The sequence below is a fragment of the Simochromis diagramma genome, unplaced genomic scaffold (assembly GCF_900408965.1).
Source record: "Simochromis diagramma unplaced genomic scaffold, fSimDia1.1 OVJJ01000646.1, whole genome shotgun sequence".
Lineage (NCBI taxonomy): Eukaryota > Metazoa > Chordata > Actinopteri > Cichliformes > Cichlidae > Simochromis > Simochromis diagramma.
In genome coordinates, this window is record NW_024387279.1 from 7,856,122 (window position 1) to 7,876,161 (window position 20,040).

Here is a 20,040-nt window from a genome sequence, read left to right on the forward strand (position 1 = left end):
TAAGCTCTCTGATTTGATTAACTTTTGAAATCAATCACAAGAAACCTAGCGTCTGCATGCGCTAATGAAAATGTGGCTAATGTGAAAATAGCACCTCTCCAGTGTCATCTTCTCTCATCCCATACAGTGCAGTCCCTGAGCAAATAACCATGCGCCACATCTCTTCTTTAACCCTAAAGGCCGCTGTAGGCTTCGCAGTGTGTCTGTGTATTTATGTGTGTGCACACTTGTCCTCCTTCGCTGCCTTCTATAAGTTTGATCTCACTGCAGCGAGGAAACCATTACATCGGGTGCCTCTGCTTGCTCAACAACCCCTGGGTCTATCTAATCTCTGCTGCTCCGAAACATCCCATTCAATTTCTTCTGTTGATAGATGCCAGTGCTCTTTGAGCCCTTCGGGAGTACATTCTTTCTTTCCTGCTCGTCTCCAACTTTTCGCTTGTGTAAGACCACTAGATTCATCAGGTCAGCCCCCCCTATTGTAAACAACTAGGATCTGATTTGCACAGATCCAAAGGTCAAGAGAACGGATGACAGTCAGCATCCACACGCCAGTCTAAGAACGTTTCGTGGCGTACGTAGGATGCTTTATGAAGAGTGATACCCACTTAGATTCACACTCCTGAGCTCGCTACCTCTTTAACACCGACTGACAGTTACTGTAACTGAGAGCTGCCAGTTACACTTAGAACAAGCAGATGCATTCTAATTGTAGTCGTCATAAACAGATAAGGAAGAAGCACTCTAACACTAGCACTACTCTTCCTGTTTACATTTACAGCCACAGATGCTACTTAGTGTTTCCAGCTATTTTGCAATTATATTACATTTTGCTGTAACCTCAGCAGACAGAGATCTACTGGGCAAGACACTAAAACCCATGATGCAAGGAGAAAGAACACCAAAAGAACCCTTTAGTAAGGACGTAGCCCGTGTTTATTGAGATCATGATCACATAACATTGCATTAACTGTGAAATTACTAAACAGCAATGCAGAAGTGTAAACTACCCTCAAGCCATTTTATTCACGGCTGTTTATTTTTTGCTCCACAGCATTTTTCACCCAGCATTGCCTAGTCATTGGACCACCTCCAAGACCCTCTGGAGATCCAGAAGTCTTGTGTTTTTTTTACCATTGGGCATGGAGGACAACATTTATGGAACTCCACAGGAACAAACATTATGAGAAGGGCAGCCTGTAGAGGAGGGTCAGGAGGCCAGAGGGGAGCACGAGGTGAGAGTGAATATAATAATGACAAACGGATTCCTGGCCGCTGCAACCGCAGCCTCGTCTCTCGGGTATCTTTCCACCTTGTCATGTCCAAAGACCTTGTATAATACTCAGCAAAGGGACAGGAGATAGCAAACACGTGTGTATCTGTACTCGCCTGTGCATTTCTAATTTATTGGCCCACTGATTTGCTGATGCGTGTGAGGCCGCACACAGGAGCACTAGCCTGGAACAGCCGGGCTTTGGTTCATTAGGCGCTCACACCCTTAAGCGGCTGACATTTCCAAACTTGTTCCCCAGTTTTCTAATTGTCGTGAAAAATTGGACACAGGCGCCAACATTGAAAAAGCTGCCGCTACATCTTGATTTGATGGCATTTCTTGAGCATCGCCGGATGAAAGTGAAATGCAAAAAAAAAGCACGCTGGATAGTGCAAAAAGTGAGGAGGGAAATTAAACAGGGCTATTCATCCTTCTCATTTGAAGACCTAAATGATAATCTACATAGATAAACCACATAGTGTCATCTACCATTATTGGTACAATTCGCACATGTTAAAAATATGTCAGATCTGGTGTGTACATTTCAAAAGAATCAGAACAGTTTCGAAAAGTAAACCTTAAAATTGTTACTCAGATAAAGAAATCAAATAAGAAAAGCAAATACATAGCATTAAATCGATTAACAGTTTATACAAATCCATCTTCTCCATAAAATAAATGTGACTGCTAAATGTCAACACAAAATTATGGCATCATTTTGGGGCACTCGTTAGTTTGTGTTTCAGCTTGAAATTAATAAATACTGACAAACGGTTAAAAAGGTTAAAAAGGTGTCATCATGTGCTGTTGATTACAGAATTAAAGTCAGTTTAAGACTCCAACAACAGGCTTTGTTAGTGTATGTTTAAACTTTACAGACTTTACAAAGACCAACCAAATAAAATGGAAAAATATGGACCAGCAGACACAGTATTTCACATACAGAAAGTAGAAGTTATAAGATGTAATCACTGCATGTGCAATACTACAACAAAATATGTTATCAGTGTTTTCAGTACGGTGAAAACAACGATGGAAAAACATCACAGGTTTAAAGGAAAGTACACAATTCAACATTGCTCCAGAGTCCAGGCAGGTGCAGTTGTACAAATGTCATACCTCTAGAGAGCTGACAGAGTGGACAGATGAGTGTAAATTAGTAAAACATGCTGGTCATAATTTCCCCATGAATGTTAAAGAGATGACTGATATTTAAACAGGAGAGAAATTAGCTGTTTAGAGCAGCTAAAGTTTGACATATAGCTAAAGGTCTTAACTTTGTACTTTGTGACAGTACACTTTTATTTCTTTGTTGTCACGGGTAACATAACACATTTGCAATTCATGGCATCTTTTCCATCCATTACTACTCAAATGTAACTTTTTTTTTAACCCAGTAAACAAAAAAGAAAATCCCAGACACATCTGCATTACTAGCGCATTATATAAAAAGACAGAAAATACAATTTCATTTCATTTTAAGAATCACTGTCACAGTTTTTCTTCCTCTGTGTGGCCTTAGTGCTGTGGGATAATTTACTCATTTTCTAGAAAGTGTCATGTAACCTTGAAGCATACTGAGAAAAATAATAAAAACATGAGATTTGCTGTAACTTACTATAAAAACAGAAATCTCTGTCTGTCCACAAACACTTCCTGAACCATCAAGAGTTCAACCAAACTCGATGCACAGGGTAGCATCATATCATTTTGACAACATGACCTGATCAACAAACTGTAAATTCCAGAATTTACATTTTTTACAGTAAATATTCGCATCACTTTTCAATTGTGCAGAAAAAAGAAGAACAATACAAGAAATCACAGACTGTGTCTGAGAAAACAATGTCTCTCAGCTACAAACAGCTCTGCTTGAAATGTGAAAAAGCACAACAGCTTCACAACACAGCTGCTGGCGAGGTCCACTGATAAAGAGGTGCCAGTGAGTCAACTCAGAAATAATAACTTCTAGTTTTAGTTCCCCATCCTACTCTGTGGAAAAACAAACAGCTTTTTGTTGTTTACAGAGTAAAAGGCACTCATATCGGTTTGCAATGAGGTAGAACAATACAAATCAAAAGGTTAATGTATAATAAGATTTGTGCCTTCAGAACAAAATAACTGGCAGGATCAAGAATGAATTGCAAAAAGGGTTTTGTTTTTGGTAACACAAAAGGTACTCCAACAAGATGCATTTCTCATTTAAAAAAAAAATTGACCCAATACTGATATTTACTTACAGGCTGCACAAACTCACATGTACAGGAAAAAACTTTTAAACTTTCAAAAAAAAAATTGGTTAACCATCTTCAATTCTTCATCAAGAGCCATAATCAGGTCAAAGTTGTTCATGTATGTATGTATGTATGTATGTATGTATGTATGGCTTGTACAGCAAAACTTCCATCAGCTTTAGCTCTACCTTGTGCTAATTAGCAAAAGTAATTAAAAAAAAAAAGGAAACACACTAAGCTAACATGGTGAATATAGTCAAATCTATACCAGTGAGAAATCTCCACGTTTAACAACGTTAAGCAGCTTTGCGCGCCGATATTAGCAATTAGCTCAAGTTGCTATACAACCTGTTAGCATGGCTGTAGTCTCTGTGTTGTCTGCTGGTTGAAAGACTTTACAGTTCATCAAAGTCAAAGTAATTGCCGACTGACTGAACGAATAAATCAGTCTGTTAAAAATGAGTGCGAGCAAGCAGAAAGCAATCTGTGCTAAGATCAACCTGTACAGCTACAACTATCACCCTGCTGCATTCACGCTAAATAAAGCAATCACATTTCATTTTGTTTCGGCGCTCTCTGGGTCCTGCTGGGCTGCGCTCATCTCCGTCTCCTCAGCTTCAGGCTGCTCCATCTCTGCCGCTGAGATGCTCATCTGCTCCTGGTTCTCTATGTTAGTTTGGTTACGCTCTCGGTCTTTAGCTCTCTTTTCTTTCTCCAGCATGTGGTAGTTGTAGATGTTCATGACGAAGAGAAAAAGCCCGCCAGTCGTGATGACTGAGCCACACATGAGGAAAAGGTACTTGTAGTCGCCAAAGATATCTACCAGTAACCCTGTGTGGAGGAGGCCAGAAAGAATATTTAAAACTAATCAAAGAAAACACAGCACAGTGAGAGTATAGCGTCTAGACGGCAAGTTTGAAGGTGAAGAGGAAGATCAGACTCAGATATTGCTTATGAGTGCGTGCAAGAGAGCGAGAGTGAGCATAGGCCAATTTGAGAAGAGCCATCTCGGAAATGACGGGGCCATTACACCCTTCTTGGCTCTCCTGAATTGCCGGGAAGGCAATTTGGATGGCTGCTACCAAAACGAATCAGAAGAGAGGCATATTCTCAGAACCATAAATATCCAGCTCAAGTCTGCAGAAAAGTGACAAATGTGGTTTAGATCAGATTTCAGCCTGCGGCTTTTCTGAGCCCTAAGTCCACAAGTCACCCCGACCCCCGTTTTCCCCTCCAGACACGGATCGATAGGCGAATGTCGCTAACTCTCTCAGTGTCGGCATCTAGGACTGTCCACCTCACTGCATTACAATCCCCCTTAAAGCCGTATGGAATCATGGCAGCTCGCCTCAGAAGCTGAAGTATTTTGAGCAGGATTAGTTTCTGTTTATTTTCTCTTGCTCCTAGAGTCTTCCCTTCTCTTTCCACTATTAAACATCTAGTTAGTAAAGATGACTGTGTTTATTCATCAGGCCAGTTTTATAAAATTGATGTTTGTCAAACATATTAGGAAGCACATTTAGTACAAACATGCTACAGTCTCCTTCTGAAACCAATTAAAGACGATGTTAAACTATAAGGAAATTAAACTGATTCCCTTAGCAGATCTCCTTAACTATACCACCTGCCATCTTTGCAGTGGAAGATTGTGTTAAAATAATGTTTGTGTGACTGAATGCAATGTACTGTACTATACTAGGAGGGGGTCACTTTGCATTTGGATCAATTTCAACCATCTCAATGCCGGCTGTATTATCTGATTGATAGCACTCATCTGGTGCCTGTACTCCAATGACCATCACCCTCATTAAGACAGCCCTTGATTGGCTAAGCAGTAATTAAGTCCATCTGGCATAGTCACCTCTTTTTTAATGTATTCACAGCTTAATTATGGCCCAGGTACAGGACTTTAATGACGAGAGTTTGAACTGAGCGTCATTAAACACCCAAAGCAAAAGGGTAATTACACCCGCTTACCTCACTTCCTCCTAATTGGATTGACCCGAAGGTTTGGGGGAGCAGTAACAAGCAGAATAGGGGAGACATAACGATTGAGCCCTCTGGAGGAGATTGTTAGACGTGCAGGGAGGCACTTATTTACCCTATTAAATGAGCGCCTCGGAACACGGTCGCTCTAAACTAACTGGGGGGCCCGTAACTTTTCACCTCATTAAAAGTCAGGTTGGAGGCAAAGGACGCGTTTGTCAGCAGGATGATATTCACAGCTGATTAAGTCATGTTCAGCTAAACTACTGTACATCCTCACCTTGTTTATGTAGGACATTAGGCCTGTATGAACACTGGTGAACAAGTTGAGCAACAACAGAGAGGATGGCTTGCTCACTGCAATACAGTATGTGTTGTTGACAGACATCACCAAAAATGATAAATACCTTTCAAAACCAAATTTCTGAAAACACTAGGGAGCGTACACCTACAAGTATTGTAGTCTATCCTTACATGCATGAAGAAAGATGGCCACAAGTTAAGAAAAAAGTTACATGTAGGAAGATGGTAACTAATTTATCGGACAAAATAGGTCCGCCTCGACTTGTTAAGAAAAGCAGTAAGAGTCGGGGAATAAATTATTTTAAAAAAGCATCATTTTTTTTGACAAAAGGAGGAAATACTTTGACTGATATTGCAAAATCAACTCTAGGCTAAAATGGCTACACTATATCTCATAGTAATGTTAGTAGCTTTTTTCTTTTTGTTTTACAGGGACAATGAGCCAAAATGCTGAACAGGTGGTCAGTGTAGTACTGTGTGCTAAGGTTGGGAGATATGTAAAAATTTTCCAGCCGACATTCGTCAATCCAATAAATGACGACGGGCGATATATTCGTGCAGGTGACTTTTTGATGGGCGGGGGAATGTAATCACGCACCGACTGATTTACGCATTTAGAATTTATTCATAGGTTTCGTTTGGAGGGAATACTTTACCTTCTTTTCTTGTTTGTTTCAGTATTAATATAGCTACTTTTTGGATTATTGAATCATTTATTTATTTGAGATGCACTGAATCACACAAAAGACTTTACGTCTGAGGGTTTGGGGGTTTTTTATGTTCGCTCGAAGAGATATTTTGATTTTTAACTTACTTTTTGTTTAATTTTGTAAGCGTGTAAGACAGACAAACACTGGACCGACCTGTAAACACGGTTATAGTGGAAAAAAGAATCCAGTTTCTCTTTGTTTCCCTCCCCACCATTGTGTTTGTTTGTTTTTTTTTAATTTAAATAAAATGTTTTTGTTTTTTCTGAACATAGGCTACTGCCGTTCTTTCTTTCTATTATGAGTTTAAGTAAATTAATCGCTGCATTTGGGTGACTCTGAGGAGGGGGGGTTTGTTCGCAGCTGGAATACGGTGCTGCTAAAACAGCGCTATTATTTTTTCCATTGACTGCTTTTGTTAGCTTCAACCAACATTATTAGCAAACTTACTTGTGGGCAAATAAATAAATCGCTCTTGTAAAAACGATCAAAGGCTTTTACAAGAGCGGTGGGTCCAATCGCCCAACCTTACTGTGTGCTTCCTAATGTGACTTTTATACACTATGATGTAGATTCATGCATAAGTGAATCAGTCTTAAAGTTTGGCATTGTTTTTTCCCCATCAGTTTTGCAACATGATTTTATAACTGCAATGAAAACCAACAATACCACAATATAAACAATACCACCCTAACTTTACCTCGTAAAGCCTCAACAATGAAATATCTGTGGATGTTACAGTGGGCTGCGTTTATAGATATATTTCTGGCACTGCAGTGAAAAGCTGTCACAATAGAATCGTGCCCGCTTTTAATTGACGGCCGGAGCATCATGGGCATTATACACTGATTTTCGGCCTCGTCTCATGTGCACAGAGAGATTCTCTGAATCTGTTGATGATAGTATGTACTGTAAATGATAAGATATTCAAAGTCTTCACAATTTTATGTTGAGAAACATTAATCTGAAATTGTTCCACAATATAGACACAGTTTGCTTCTTACTGGTAAACTGCCCATCTGTATTTCTGAGTGCCTCACTAAGATGCTCTTTATACCCAACCTGTTGCTATTGCAAATGTTCTTCCAGCTGTGGTTAAAGTCAGACTGTAAATAAAATGCAGCTTTTTTTTTCCTTATCTTTAAATGAAGCCTGGATTTGCCCCAGATGCTCCATTATGTCATGAAAGCCTGTGCCCATGAGCATAGATGGCTTCTTTCCAGCAGGAAATCACCATGACGAACTGCATCTTTGTGTGGGCGTCTCATACAATACAAAACATCCATACTCAGTGATAATGCGGCTCTGTCTTACAGGAATGATACTGTTACCAAGCTTTACTGCAACATAAAGCACAGCCTGTGAATGAAAGAGATAAACAAACAAATATTGTTTGCAAGGCTGCTCTCGCTTGAAAGCGGTTATTTCCTCTGTAATGGTGGAAATTTCTCTTTTCCCCAAGTGTTTCTGCATGTTTGTAAGTATATATTACCTTGCTCTTTGCCTCAGTTTTAGAAAGAAGCAGCGTAAAGCAATCTTAAGTGATCTAAGAGTAAACATGTGTACTTGTGTAAGAGAAAGACAGAAAAAGGATTATGTATGAATGAAGGATGTGTTACCTGCAGCAGGTGGTCCCAGCAGCATGGGGAAGCACTCCACGATCGTGACAAGTCCAACGGCGCTGGGGAAGCGCTGATTTCCCATCAGATCCATGAGGCATTCAAATATCAGGGCGAAAACCATCCCAAACCCCACACCAAAAAATACTGCGTAGACCACCAGGAGGGTATAGCTCCTCATCAGAGGGCACAGCAAATGGCACGTTCCATTAAAAACCATGGCAAAGCTGAAGAAGTACTGAATTCTAGGCCTGATCCACTTGCTGTTGGCTACCAGGCCGGTGCCGGGTCGAACAAACATGTCAACAAAGCCCATAATGGAGAGCAGGTAGGCCGCAGAGTACTTCTCAACACCTTGGCTAACAGCATAGGTAGACAGGAACACAATGGGTGCATACGCTCCAAAGATGAACATGACATTTCCTATTAGGTAAATGACAAAGCCCCTGTCCCTGAAAAAGGACAGATCCACAAACTTCTTTGTGTTCTTCATACAGCTTCCTTTTATCTTAGTCTTGCACTTATTTGGCCGATCCACGTTTTGCTGCGGTGCACAAGCGAGTGTCTTACAAACAGGTCGCATGAGGGCTCCAGCAACACAACAGTTGAGCATCAGACCCCCCAGGATAAGGAGGCTTCCTCTCCAGCCATATGTGCCCAGTAGATATTGGTTAAGAGGAGCCAGGAAACAAAGGAACACTGGACTGCCAGCCATAGCAAGTCCATTGGCTAAAGGACGCCTGGCCAGAAAATATTTACTGATGATGGTGAGAGATGCATTCAGGTTAAAGGCGAGTCCACAACCTGCATGTAGAAAGATTGAAAACATCTCAGTCACATTCCAAAAACCCTCAGGAAGAAAAACCCTACTGAACCTGAGCTCCAAAGGGTACTTAATTAAATTAAGACTAAATCTGCCGGCTGCTCATTAAGGTTCCATCTCATTTCACTTTTGCCATCTAAAATCTCATTACAGGACTCTGGAATTATTTCAGAAATAATTTCTCCATTCAAGTAGAAATAAATTGGAGAGCCTGGGTAATACATTTACTCACTTGCCTTTCTATGCAGAAATTTTTAATCTAATTGGACCTTATTTTGAAGAAGATGAAGAGTTACAGTTAGATAGCTACGGTGTTTAGAATTTCTCCCTCTAATGTCAGGGTATTCTTACGATGCATTAAGTTTTTGTTGTTTGGTTGTTTTTTTAATGCATTTAAATGGGGATTTACTATATTAGGCTTTTAGGGGGACATAAAAAGTGTAATTTAGCATTTTTTTCTTTCCTAATGAGGAATTTCACATTATTTTGACTTTAAATTAAAAAGACTGACTGTAATCCCAATAAATGTGACATCTACAAGTCACCGAATTATGACACTGTCCCCTAAAACTTAAGAGGAACACTTAATCATCACAGTATAATAACATATGTTAAAGCTGTTGCCAGACTTGTTTTGGTGCAAGTGAAAGTGACAACAGGTTGTCTTCATTGGAAAGGCAACCTCCAAAAAGCCACATGGCACCATTTAGTTGTAATCCAGCTCCTCCAGGATGGCACATCACCTTCTCAAAATGGTTTGCTGTGTCTCCCAGCACAGTCTCAAGAGTGTGGAGGCCATTACACAAGGAGACAGAGCTGTAAAGGGGTGCCAACCCAGCAGGAGTGGTGTGGGCTCCTTTGTATGGGAAGGAACAGGACCCAGCAAAATGACCTCCAGCTGGCTGCTCATGTGCATGTTTCTGACCAAAGTGTCATAAACAGATTCCATGAAGTGTTCATAACCAGCACCGTGCAGCTCCAATGGCATTCGCCAGAGAACATCAGAACTGGTTTGCCGAGAGCTCATCTGACAGATCTGAAAGAGTCTGGAGATGCTATGGCAAACCTGTGGTCTGTGGCCACCACATGCAAAACAGTTTCTACGTTCCTGGTACCCGTCCAGTGCACCTGTTGCCATGTTCATTTGCACCGAAGCAGGTGAAATGGATTCACAGTGGTTCATGCTTTCTGACTGCACAGACTGACACCCCTTTAGGTTCTATTAAGTGTTCTATTTATCTCATTTTTAATGCATTTTAATGCATAACAGTGTGTTTTAAATGATCACGGAACCCCAAATCATGACATACCAAAAATAGTAACAGAGGAATTTTCCATGCATTTGTGCTGTCACACCTGGATTATTGTATTGCCTTATTTACAGGCTTAGATAAAACTTCTTTAACGCCTCCAAGCAATGAAAAATGCTGCAACCACACTAACACATTCTAGTAAATGAGCTCACATTAACCCTGCTTTATCATTTTTAATTAAGCTCCCAGTTGACTTTAGAATTTGTTTAAAATTTCTTGTATTACATACGGACTAAATGGACAAGATCCAAACTATATATCTTGTAATCATTTTGTGTGTGAAAAGCACTATAGAAACCGTTTAAATGACGCTCTTAGTTCAATTATAAATATGTACTACCATCAAAATGTCCTAGAAAGTGTTGAGATTAAATTATTTGAAGTACCTCAATTCTATGCTTTGGATTAACTAAAATGCCATATAACCATATAGTGTAGTATTAAGTGGACACGGCCCTGAAAATAAAGGCATTAGATTACATGTCCTTGGGGGGTAGAATGCTGTAGACTCTCGCTCACGCTTGCCTGGGAGAAAGTAGATAACAGGGGACCATCTTCTAGTAGAAAGTTACTGAAACACTGTTGCTTAGACTAGAGAGGGACCAGCAGATTGACTGTTTGATTGTAACTGATTGTTTATTCTGAGAAAAACAGGTGTGGGATATTAAACTGTTTTGTGATGCATTATACTGCTGATTTATAAGAAATACTCTTTCCAGAGAATCATGGCCTTATTTTTCTGATTAGAAAGAACAGAACATACTGCACAGGAAGCCAAGGTCATAACTTACGCTCACTGAGAAAAAGAAAGAATCTGAATGTTTAGTTTGGAGGGGGGCCGAAGCTTTGAGAATGTGAGAAACGGTCAGACACGTCGAGATTTGCCGGACACCCTCCTGTGCACATCTCCCGTCCGCACGTTTGTAATGCTCAAAGTGTTGTATGGAATAAAGAGAATTGCATTGATTAAAGAGATTGTTGATTGAGCATTTATACACCGAGTGTTGTTCTTCCTTCAGCCCAAAATTCAAAGAGTTGGTGTATTTAATAAAAGTCCACTGTGTGTATAACCAATGCAGTCAATCTTAGCAACACAGATTGTTAAAGCTGAGGTGTGTGCAGAGAGACAAACCATGAAACTGTTCAAGTGATCTTGTGTTGTGCTTGAACGGTGCCAGGCAGGTGCTCCAACCAATCAGAAGCATTCATTATTCCAGTGACAAGGACAGCATACCTCACCAGCTTCTCAGCATCACAAACACCAGTGAGAGAGTGAATGAAGGAGTATACGAGGAGGAATAATTCTGAGATGTATTTCGCTGTGTGTGGGGTGCTTTTTTATTAACGTGCAGGTGTTTGTGTATGTGTAAGCATATGTCTGCATGACTTCTAGGCAAAACTGCCTAATGCCTGTGTGTCAGTGCACTAGGCACAGGGGAACAGTGTAGAGCCCACACATGCCCCAGGCACCACACATGGCCCAGCCACTCGCTGTGCCTATTAATCCTTCACAGGGGCCCTTGGCTGGGTAATGAGCCTCTTAGGATGGCAGAGAGCCCCCATGTGACGAACCTGATTGGAGCTTACGGAAGAGTACAGAGGGCCATGGAAGATCATGCTCTCTGGGATCAGAGACAGTTCTGTCTTAATTACTGTCCTGGTCCTGGTCCCCTCGGTGCTCTAACTGCACCCTAGGAGCCGGGGCAGATGCCCAGGGCCTTCAGGAAAGGCATGGCAGTCTAGTTATGGGGAGCAGATCTGAACCAAGAGATTCTAAAAGGGATGTGAAAAGATGCAGACTGCCAACATCCCAATCCCACTGGGACCAGGATTGATAGGAATGCAAACTGAATGGTAAACAAGTATGGCATGATATCTTGGTTTTAGTCTGTGATCAATTATGAATTCCCAAAGTGAGACCACAAAAAGTAAAAACTGTTCAAGCAGCAGTAACACATACTGCTTAGAAATAAAAGTACTGTACCTCCAATGACGCCAATGCAGAAGTAGAGATAAGCGATGGAGCTCCCAAAAGATGCGGTTACCATAGACACTCCACACATCAGTCCACCCATGATGACAATTGGTCGGCTCCCAAAACGATTGACCAACATGCTGCTCACCGGTCCTGCAAAAACAGATGAGCACTGAGAACGAGCAGTACATTCTTGTATTATGTTACTTCTTAATGTCGCCAAAGTTTTAGTAATCCGGGTACCTACTACTTCAAGGTAAACTGATGGGTCTAAACCAGTGAAATTTATCATGTGATCATAGGGCTAAATTCTGCCACACAATTTTGTAATGAATAGCTCATTAAACAAAATAAATAACTTAAAAGATGAGTTTCATGTTTTTTTTAATGTCTGTTCATTTTATCTGAAAAGCATTATTATTTGCGTATTAGCTGTTGAGCATCCCTGATCTAAACCAAGGGCAAAAGGACATCACAGAGGGTGACAGAAGACCTCCGCAGCAAAGCAACCTGGCAACTCATTAAACATTCCCCTGATAATGTAAAACACTACACCCAGTGATCAATCAGCAATTAAAAAGCCTTTTATATGCTGTCACTCTTTCCTTCATTCATAACCTTGCCTGAAAGAGTGACATTGAACCACAAGTCATTCTCCAGAATAATGAAAACCTCTATATTCTTATTGCTAAAAAACAAACTCCATGAAACTACACAGACTTCTCGAAAAAAAAAAATTAAAGGAACGCTTTGAAAACGCATCAGATCTCAATGGGGGAAAAAAAGATACGTATTCTGATGTGGACTGTGTTAGGAATGAAAAGTTCACACATCATTTGAAGGCAATAAAAGTGATCAACCTGCCCCCCAAAAATCAAAGTGGAAAAAAACGATGCAGCAATGATGCTCAGTTGTATGTCCCCCATTACCCTGTATGCGTGTGTGACAACGTTGGGGTGTGCTCCTAATGAGACACCGGATAATCTCCTCCCAGATCTGGACCCGGGCATCACTGAGTTTTAGCAGTATCCTGTTTGAGCAGTTGTCTCATTGTTGCCCCTCTAGTGCAGCTGTTGTTAATTTCATTAACCACCAAAGTGGGTGAAACTGATTAACAGCCCCCTCTGCTACTTACCTAATCAATATCCCAGCAGTTTAACTGAACTGATGCTATACTCTGATTAAAAGCTGTTCCTTTAATTGTTTTTAGCTGTGTAGTTCAGTGGTGGTAGCAGTGATAGATTAAATCTTTTTGTTCCAATTTCTTTCATTTTTGCACTAGCAATGTGATCCTTAAAGAGCCATTAGCTGAAGACCTTGCATATCTCAACATGGTGCAGTTTGTCCAAAAAGAAATCTAGGAAAACTGGACAAGTAGAAGTTGTGTCCTTGGGAAATAGGGAAAAAGCATTCTTAAGGGAGGCCGAAGGGAGAAAAGGCTGAGGTATTCCCAGTTACACAAGAACTGGACTTAAAATCAGTGGCAACAGGTCTTATGGAGTGATTAATCCAAATGTGAAACTTTTGGTTCAGATCAATGAGTGTCTACAACCAGTGGAGGCTCTGTTATTGTTTGGGGCTGTACATCAGCCAGTTGTGTTGGGCATCTTGTCAAAACTGATGGAATAATAAATGCAGAAAAGCATTAACAGATTTTGATCCACCACACAAAGCCGTCTGGAAAGTGTCTGATTGGCAAAAACTTCATTTTTCAGATCATGATCCAAAAAACACACCTCCAATGCAGTAAAAACATACCTGAATTTAAAAAAATAAAAATACAAACTCTCGACAGAAAACAACAAAAGGCAGCCAAGATCCAAACAACAGCTTCAAGAAGCCTGGAGAACTATTCCTGAAGACTACTTAAAGAAATCAAGAAAGCGTGCCTAAGACAGATCAGGCTGTGTGAAGAACAGAGGGGGTCATACCAAATACTGACATTCATGCTTGTTAGAATGATACAATATTTATTCTTTTTACCATATATACTCTATTTCCATGTATGATTTGACATGTTTTAATAAATTGCTGCACCTGTGTCCCATTTTTCTAGCAAAATATAAAGGAATGAAGGGTGACTCAAGACTTCTGCACAACACTGTATGGGAAATCAAATATCCACCCAGCTGTTTATACAGTTACACAGGTTCAGAGCAGGGTCAAAGATAGATCATCGTTTTCGCTGTAGCCGTGTCACAATAGGGCATCTCTTGTTCTACCACCGTATCCATTTCCATTATAAGTTTATCATTGTGACTCGTTGAGTCAGAGGTTTCCTGAAAAGGCTGTCATGTCTTTCCCATGGGGGCCTGGTGTCAGACCCCACTGTGCTGAACCTTCCTCTGATATATTCCCCTCTTTCCTTCTCCTCCGCTAGGTGACATTGTTGAATCCTTGCCAAGGACAATATGATAAAGTCCTGTGCCTGAGCCACATTGGAGGGGAATATTTCACTAGTTAGGCCGCTCTGAGTTGAGTGCAGGTGAGTAACATAGCGTGCTGTCCTGCAACCTTGAAAGCAGATACTAACAAACTCAGGTTAAAAAAAAAAAAAAAAAAAAAAAAAAAAAAGACAAGAAGAAAATCACACTAAATAAAAACTCAAGATTCTACTTTTTTCTTTCAGCAGTAAATAAAATATTTATGTCTTCACAAAATCATAGAGAATACAGTTTTTGTTACCTTTATTTATTCTCAACGTTAGTATTTTGAAGACAATATATAATATATCTAAGTAGGGTCTGATTTGTGACATCTGACTTCACTTCTACAAACCCAAATGTAGATGTCACATGCAGTGGTGCTTACTTCCATAAATTCCCTTTGGACCTCAGTGAAGAGACTTAAATTTAGGTCAGGTGACTTACATGGTAGCAACGTTCACTTTATTAGGCAGCGGGTGCAGTCGCTCATGTGAAGCCAGTTATACTCGTTACTGTATTTCTCTAAATCTAAATTACAACCATACACAACAGTCGTGCCTTTGCAGCGGACACAGACACCACACAAACGATCTTTATGAAACTGGGATTTTTGTGTTTATGATGCTTAACGCCAAGTACAAATGCACAGAGCAGACTTCTCAAAATACTGATCTGTCTGCTGTCGGCTGGTTTGAAGCTGTGCTTTAGTAATGCTTGATGCAACTTCTTACAGAAGGTGTAGAGAAAGTCTGATCAACAGACCACGATCGGTGCTAGTATGGGGTGTACGTGGTATGTCAGAGCCCTAGGACAACTAAATAAAACACAAAAGAACAAGAGACCAAAAAAAAAAAAACTCAGTCTGGTTAACCTGCAGGCTATTATTTACCAGCCAATACAAATGTGTTCTCTAGTAGTGATAAGAGTACTGATTTAGAGGTGCTGACTATAAAAAGTGTGATGGCCTAAAGGTACGAGGCCACACTACACTGCATTCCAAGCAGCTCTGGGTTTGAGATTATCATATTTATGCTAACCAAGTGGTTTATTGATGTAGCATCACAGCTGACAAAAACAGACTGCAGAAGACTATTCAAATTCAATTCAGTTTTATTTATACAGCGCCAAATCACAACAACAGTTGCCTTAAGGCGCTCTATATTGTAAGGTAAAGTCCCTACAACAATAAAGCATACAGTAATGCTAACTATGTGGATAGGAAAGCTTAGAAACAGTTTAACCAATAAAGCACACACAGAGTCAACTCACCTCCTGCATACATGGCAGCTAGCATAATAGAGGAAATCCATGCTATTTCACTGTAGCCAGCCTGCAAGTCTTCTTGAATGTCTTTAAAGAAAATGGAAAGGGCTTTGGGTGTGGAGTAGGCAAATCCAATGGAAATATGGGCCCCAATCACCACCATCCAGCCCCAACCGCCATCCAGGGGCTTGGAGCCCAAAACATCTGCTGGAGCAGGAGGCATGTTCCTGTTCAGAGTGTAGGGGGACACAGTGTTACAGTCGCTGCATGCATGAACAAAGCAGCAGAGGTGTGGACTCGAGTCACATGACTTGGACTCGAGTCAGACTCGAGTCATTAATTTTATGACTTTAGACTTGACTTGAAAAAATGTTCTAAGACTTGTGACTTGACTTGGACTTTTACACCAATGACTTGGGACTTGAATTGGACTTGAACCGGTTTACTTGAAAAGACTTGATATTTTACCCCAAATATAAAATTTAACATGCATATTATATAGAGATTGAAAATGTCACGTCATTCACGGGTAGAACCGCAAAGGATTCTGGGAACTCGTGGCAAGCGGTACTAGCGCACGCAGGCTTTCAATTAAAATCAGTTATACAGCGATAAAAAGAAACACAAAAATGTCAAGAAGCTGTTGTATTATTAACTGCAATAGCCGGTCGCATGACAGCCACGGGAAGCCGACGGGTAAAGAGATCGGTTGTTATCGGATTACGACGTTTAAGAGAAATTGTTCAAGCCATGTTTCCGAAGTAACAAAGAGGCGACTGGATTGCAGCCATTCAAAGACCAAATATAACGTCCCAGAACACTCCAGCTCACAGGTTAGTCTGCTCCAAGCATTTACACGAAGGTCAGTCTTCTGTTGTAGTTAATACGTCATTTTTCTTAACATAATTGGTGATATAGATTACAAGCAAGTCTGGCGCTGAACAGAAATTGTCGCGCTATGCTCCTTTATTTATTGTGTTTATTGTGCATAAATAGTGAATTGTCCTGACACAATATTGCGTTTCGCTTCTGTTATTATGGTACATTGACAAAAACATATACTTTTATTCACAGGGTAAAACAGTTGTTTTGTATCACTAATTGCCCAGTACGATTACAGCATACAATATTATTGTCACTGCTACATTTCTGTGATGCTACCAGAAATTATTTCCACTGCTAATTAATTACCGTTGAGCTCAAAGGTCCTATTAATAAACGGTTAACGAATGTGTATTTATGACGACGATTTGTGAGACTGGTAAACTTATGATACGTAAGATGGTCTTTACTTTCTACACGGTGCATTTCAAGGTCCTGCACCCATCCGTCGGTAAACTGTACCTGGGCTTGTTGCAGTGACCTGAAGTTACTAAACTTCATGAGTGTATGCACTCACTCCAAGAACCGTATAATTATAAATATGCATATAAATATGCTACGATGAGATAGCTGACTTCATCTAATTAGCAAATGTTTTCCAGGCTACGTTGGTGATGCAGTTTTTTTTTTTTTTTTTTAAATGATATTTTTAAAAAAAAATCATTTATTTATGTATGATATTTTTGTCATGCGATTTTAAAGCCGGTCCTACAAGCGCATCCAAGAATAACATGCAGCTTATCTCAGAACTGTCGGTGAAAATTATTCTTGGAGCTAAGTTTAATTGAGCTGCATTTTAAAGAGGTGCAATTTCACAATTTGTGTATATTTTCTAAGTTCACTATTTTGTCATGTGTTGAGAAAAACACAGATTTAAAAATTACATGGTCTAATATTTACATTTAGCATATAACTGCAACATGCTTTTTTTCGTTGTTTTTTTTAAAGACTCGAAAGGACTTGAAATTCAAAATTTCAGACTTGTGACTTTACTTGGACTTTTACACCAGTGACTTGAGACTCGACTCTGACTTGCCTGACATTACTTGAGACTTGACTTGAGACTTGAGGATAAAGACTTGAGACTTACTTGAGACTTGCAAAACAATGACTTGGTCCCACCTCTGCAAAGCAGTACAATCTAAGTAAAACACACAAACGCATATTAATTAAAAACGGGGAGTCGGATTTCAAAATAAAAGTCTCAACATCATTCTAAACTTGCTGACAGGTAGTTGAGACATGGACTCACAACGAACTGTTTTCAGATTCTGCGACATGCTAGACCACACCGGCCATGTTTGTAAACAGAAGCGGGGGAAATAACCTGCAAAACTACGCAACAAAGCAAGCTCTTGTGTAATATACTGCTGCTGCTGTTGGTGGTGGTCATCATAATGGGAAATGTGTGATTTCTTCCCTAGACGTATTAAAATACAGCAAGACCCAAAGGTCTGACACTGCAATTCCACATTAGAGTTTTTTTACAAGCCAAGATAACTTTTCCGATCACTCCGTCTCGTTAAACCGTTCCGCGCAGAGTGGGGCAGGAATGCTACTCACCACCACGTGGACAAAGAAACCGGTTAACCAGCGTGTGTCTGCAGAAAGCCTGACTGCATCTTACCGTTCACTGAGCGTCTGCGCAGCCTCTCTTTACGAAGTTCCTGACCAAAGTTTCACCAGCCTACTGCTTTATTTGACTGCTGGTCACATGTCGCACACATGGGCCCGAGGTGATCCGATTCACTAAATCAATGGGACATGAGCTTTGTCTCCTCTGCGTTTTTCAGCCACACTGCTGTCTGCGGCGGCATTCAGTATGACAGCCGAAGGAAAAACTAAATTCTACAACTACTAAGCTATTACAACAGGAAGAAAGCTGTTACGGCTGTGTGTCCTTTACCTTTGGCAGACATAAAATGTTTTCATGTACTTAATGATGGTTTTCAGGCGTTTTCCAAGCCAAAATGAGTTAATCTGACCCATCCCAATATTAATTGAGGTCATAATCTAACTACTCAAGATCCGCCTCTTCTACCCGGTGAAATACACACAGACTGGACACTTTATTAGGTATAGCTTTCTAGTACTGGATTGGACCCACTCTTGCCTTCAGAAGTGCTTTAAAACTTTATTGCACAGATTCAACAAGGTGCTGGAAATATTTCTGATCTCAAATGTGCTTTACTGAACTGAGATCTGCTAACTGTGGAGGTCATTTGAGTACAGTGAAGAAAAAACCAGTTCAAGATGATCTGAACTTTGTGGCGTGGCATATTATCCTGCTGGGAGCAGCCATCTGAAGATGGGTACATTATAGCCATAAAGGGATGGATATGGTTGGCAATAATACTCATGGAGGCTGTTGGTGTTTAAATTATGCTCAGTTGCAATAAGGGGCTCAGGATGTGCCAAAAATAAATAAATAAATAACCCTGACACCATTACACTACAAACAGCTGCCTGAACTGTTGATATGGGGCAAAAAGGATCCATGCATAGACCATGGACAGCAAACTCTAACCCTACCAAATGTCACAGCACACAGCATAATCTTCCTGTTCTTAGCTGACAGGAGTGGTCTTCTGCTTTTCTAACCTATCTGCCTCAAGGTTTGACATGTTGTGCATTCAGAGATGCTCTTCTGCATACCTTGGGTCTAAAAACTGATCATTTAAGCTACTTTTTTATAATCCTATCAACTCAAAGAACACTAGGCATTCTCCTCTGACCTCTGGCATCAAGGCATCGTCCAATAGTGGACACCTTCTCTTTGTTAGGCCATTTTCTGTAAACCCTATAGATGGTTATGCAGGAAAATCCCAGTATTTCAGTAGTTTGAAACACTGAAACAAGCCTATCTGGCACCAACCATTGCACACGCTAAGCCATTAAAACCACCCTTCTTCCCCATTCTTATGCTCAGTTTAAAGTCCACCAGGTCTTCTGGACGATGTTTGCAAGTCTCAAAGTGTTAAACTACTGCCATGTGATTAGCTGAGCAGATAAGTTACATCTGTTCAACTGCTCACTAAGTGTCCAGTGAATGTAAATGACCTGGCATAGCTTTGCACCATCTGTGACACAGCAGCTACAGTATAAGTATCAGAGAAGTTCAAGGTAGGAAACATTTTTAGGATCAAAAATATCACAGTGGAACACAACAATATACAATTGAGGTCCAAAGGCCTCAGTCACTTGAAAGTTAAAAATAAACAGAATAAAAATAAAAC

At 40.3% G+C, this 20,040-nt stretch overlaps 1 protein-coding gene across 2 annotated transcripts; it reads right to left on the reverse strand.

Moving 5' to 3' along the window:
- Nucleotides 1-1,135: 1,135 nt before the first annotated feature.
- LOC120715900 (monocarboxylate transporter 2-like) lies at nt 1,136-19,917 on the reverse strand. Of its 2 annotated transcripts, none has more exons than XM_040003156.1 (5): nt 18,432-19,917; nt 15,929-16,149; nt 12,243-12,386; nt 8,123-8,926; nt 1,136-4,338 (listed from the first exon to the last, which is right to left on the reverse strand). In XM_040003156.1, exons 2-5 carry the CDS (start codon nt 16,143-16,145, stop codon nt 4,064-4,066), a joined length of 1,440 nt encoding a protein of 479 aa, XP_039859090.1. In that variant the 5' UTR covers nt 16,146-16,149; nt 18,432-19,917; the 3' UTR covers nt 1,136-4,063. The 2 variants fall into 2 exon arrangements, with proteins under 2 accessions (XP_039859090.1, XP_039859091.1); XM_040003157.1 differs by having other exon boundaries at nt 18,368-18,444.
- Nucleotides 19,918-20,040: the final 123 nt, after the last annotated feature.

What these genes read in the sequence shown, in the direction of transcription:
- LOC120715900 (XM_040003156.1), bottom strand. Translation starts at nt 16,145, where the DNA reads ATGCCTCCTGCTCCAGCAGATGTTTTGGGCTCCAAGCCCCTGGATGGC. An exon ending in CTGCATTGGCGTCATTGGAG is followed by an intron (nt 8,927 to 12,242) that starts GTACAGTACTTT and finishes TTCTACATGCAG; the next exon opens with GTTGTGGACTCGCCTTTAAC. An exon ending in GCTGGGACCACCTGCTGCAG is followed by an intron (nt 4,339 to 8,122) that starts GTAACACATCCT and finishes TCCTCCACACAG; the next exon opens with GGTTACTGGTAGATATCTTT.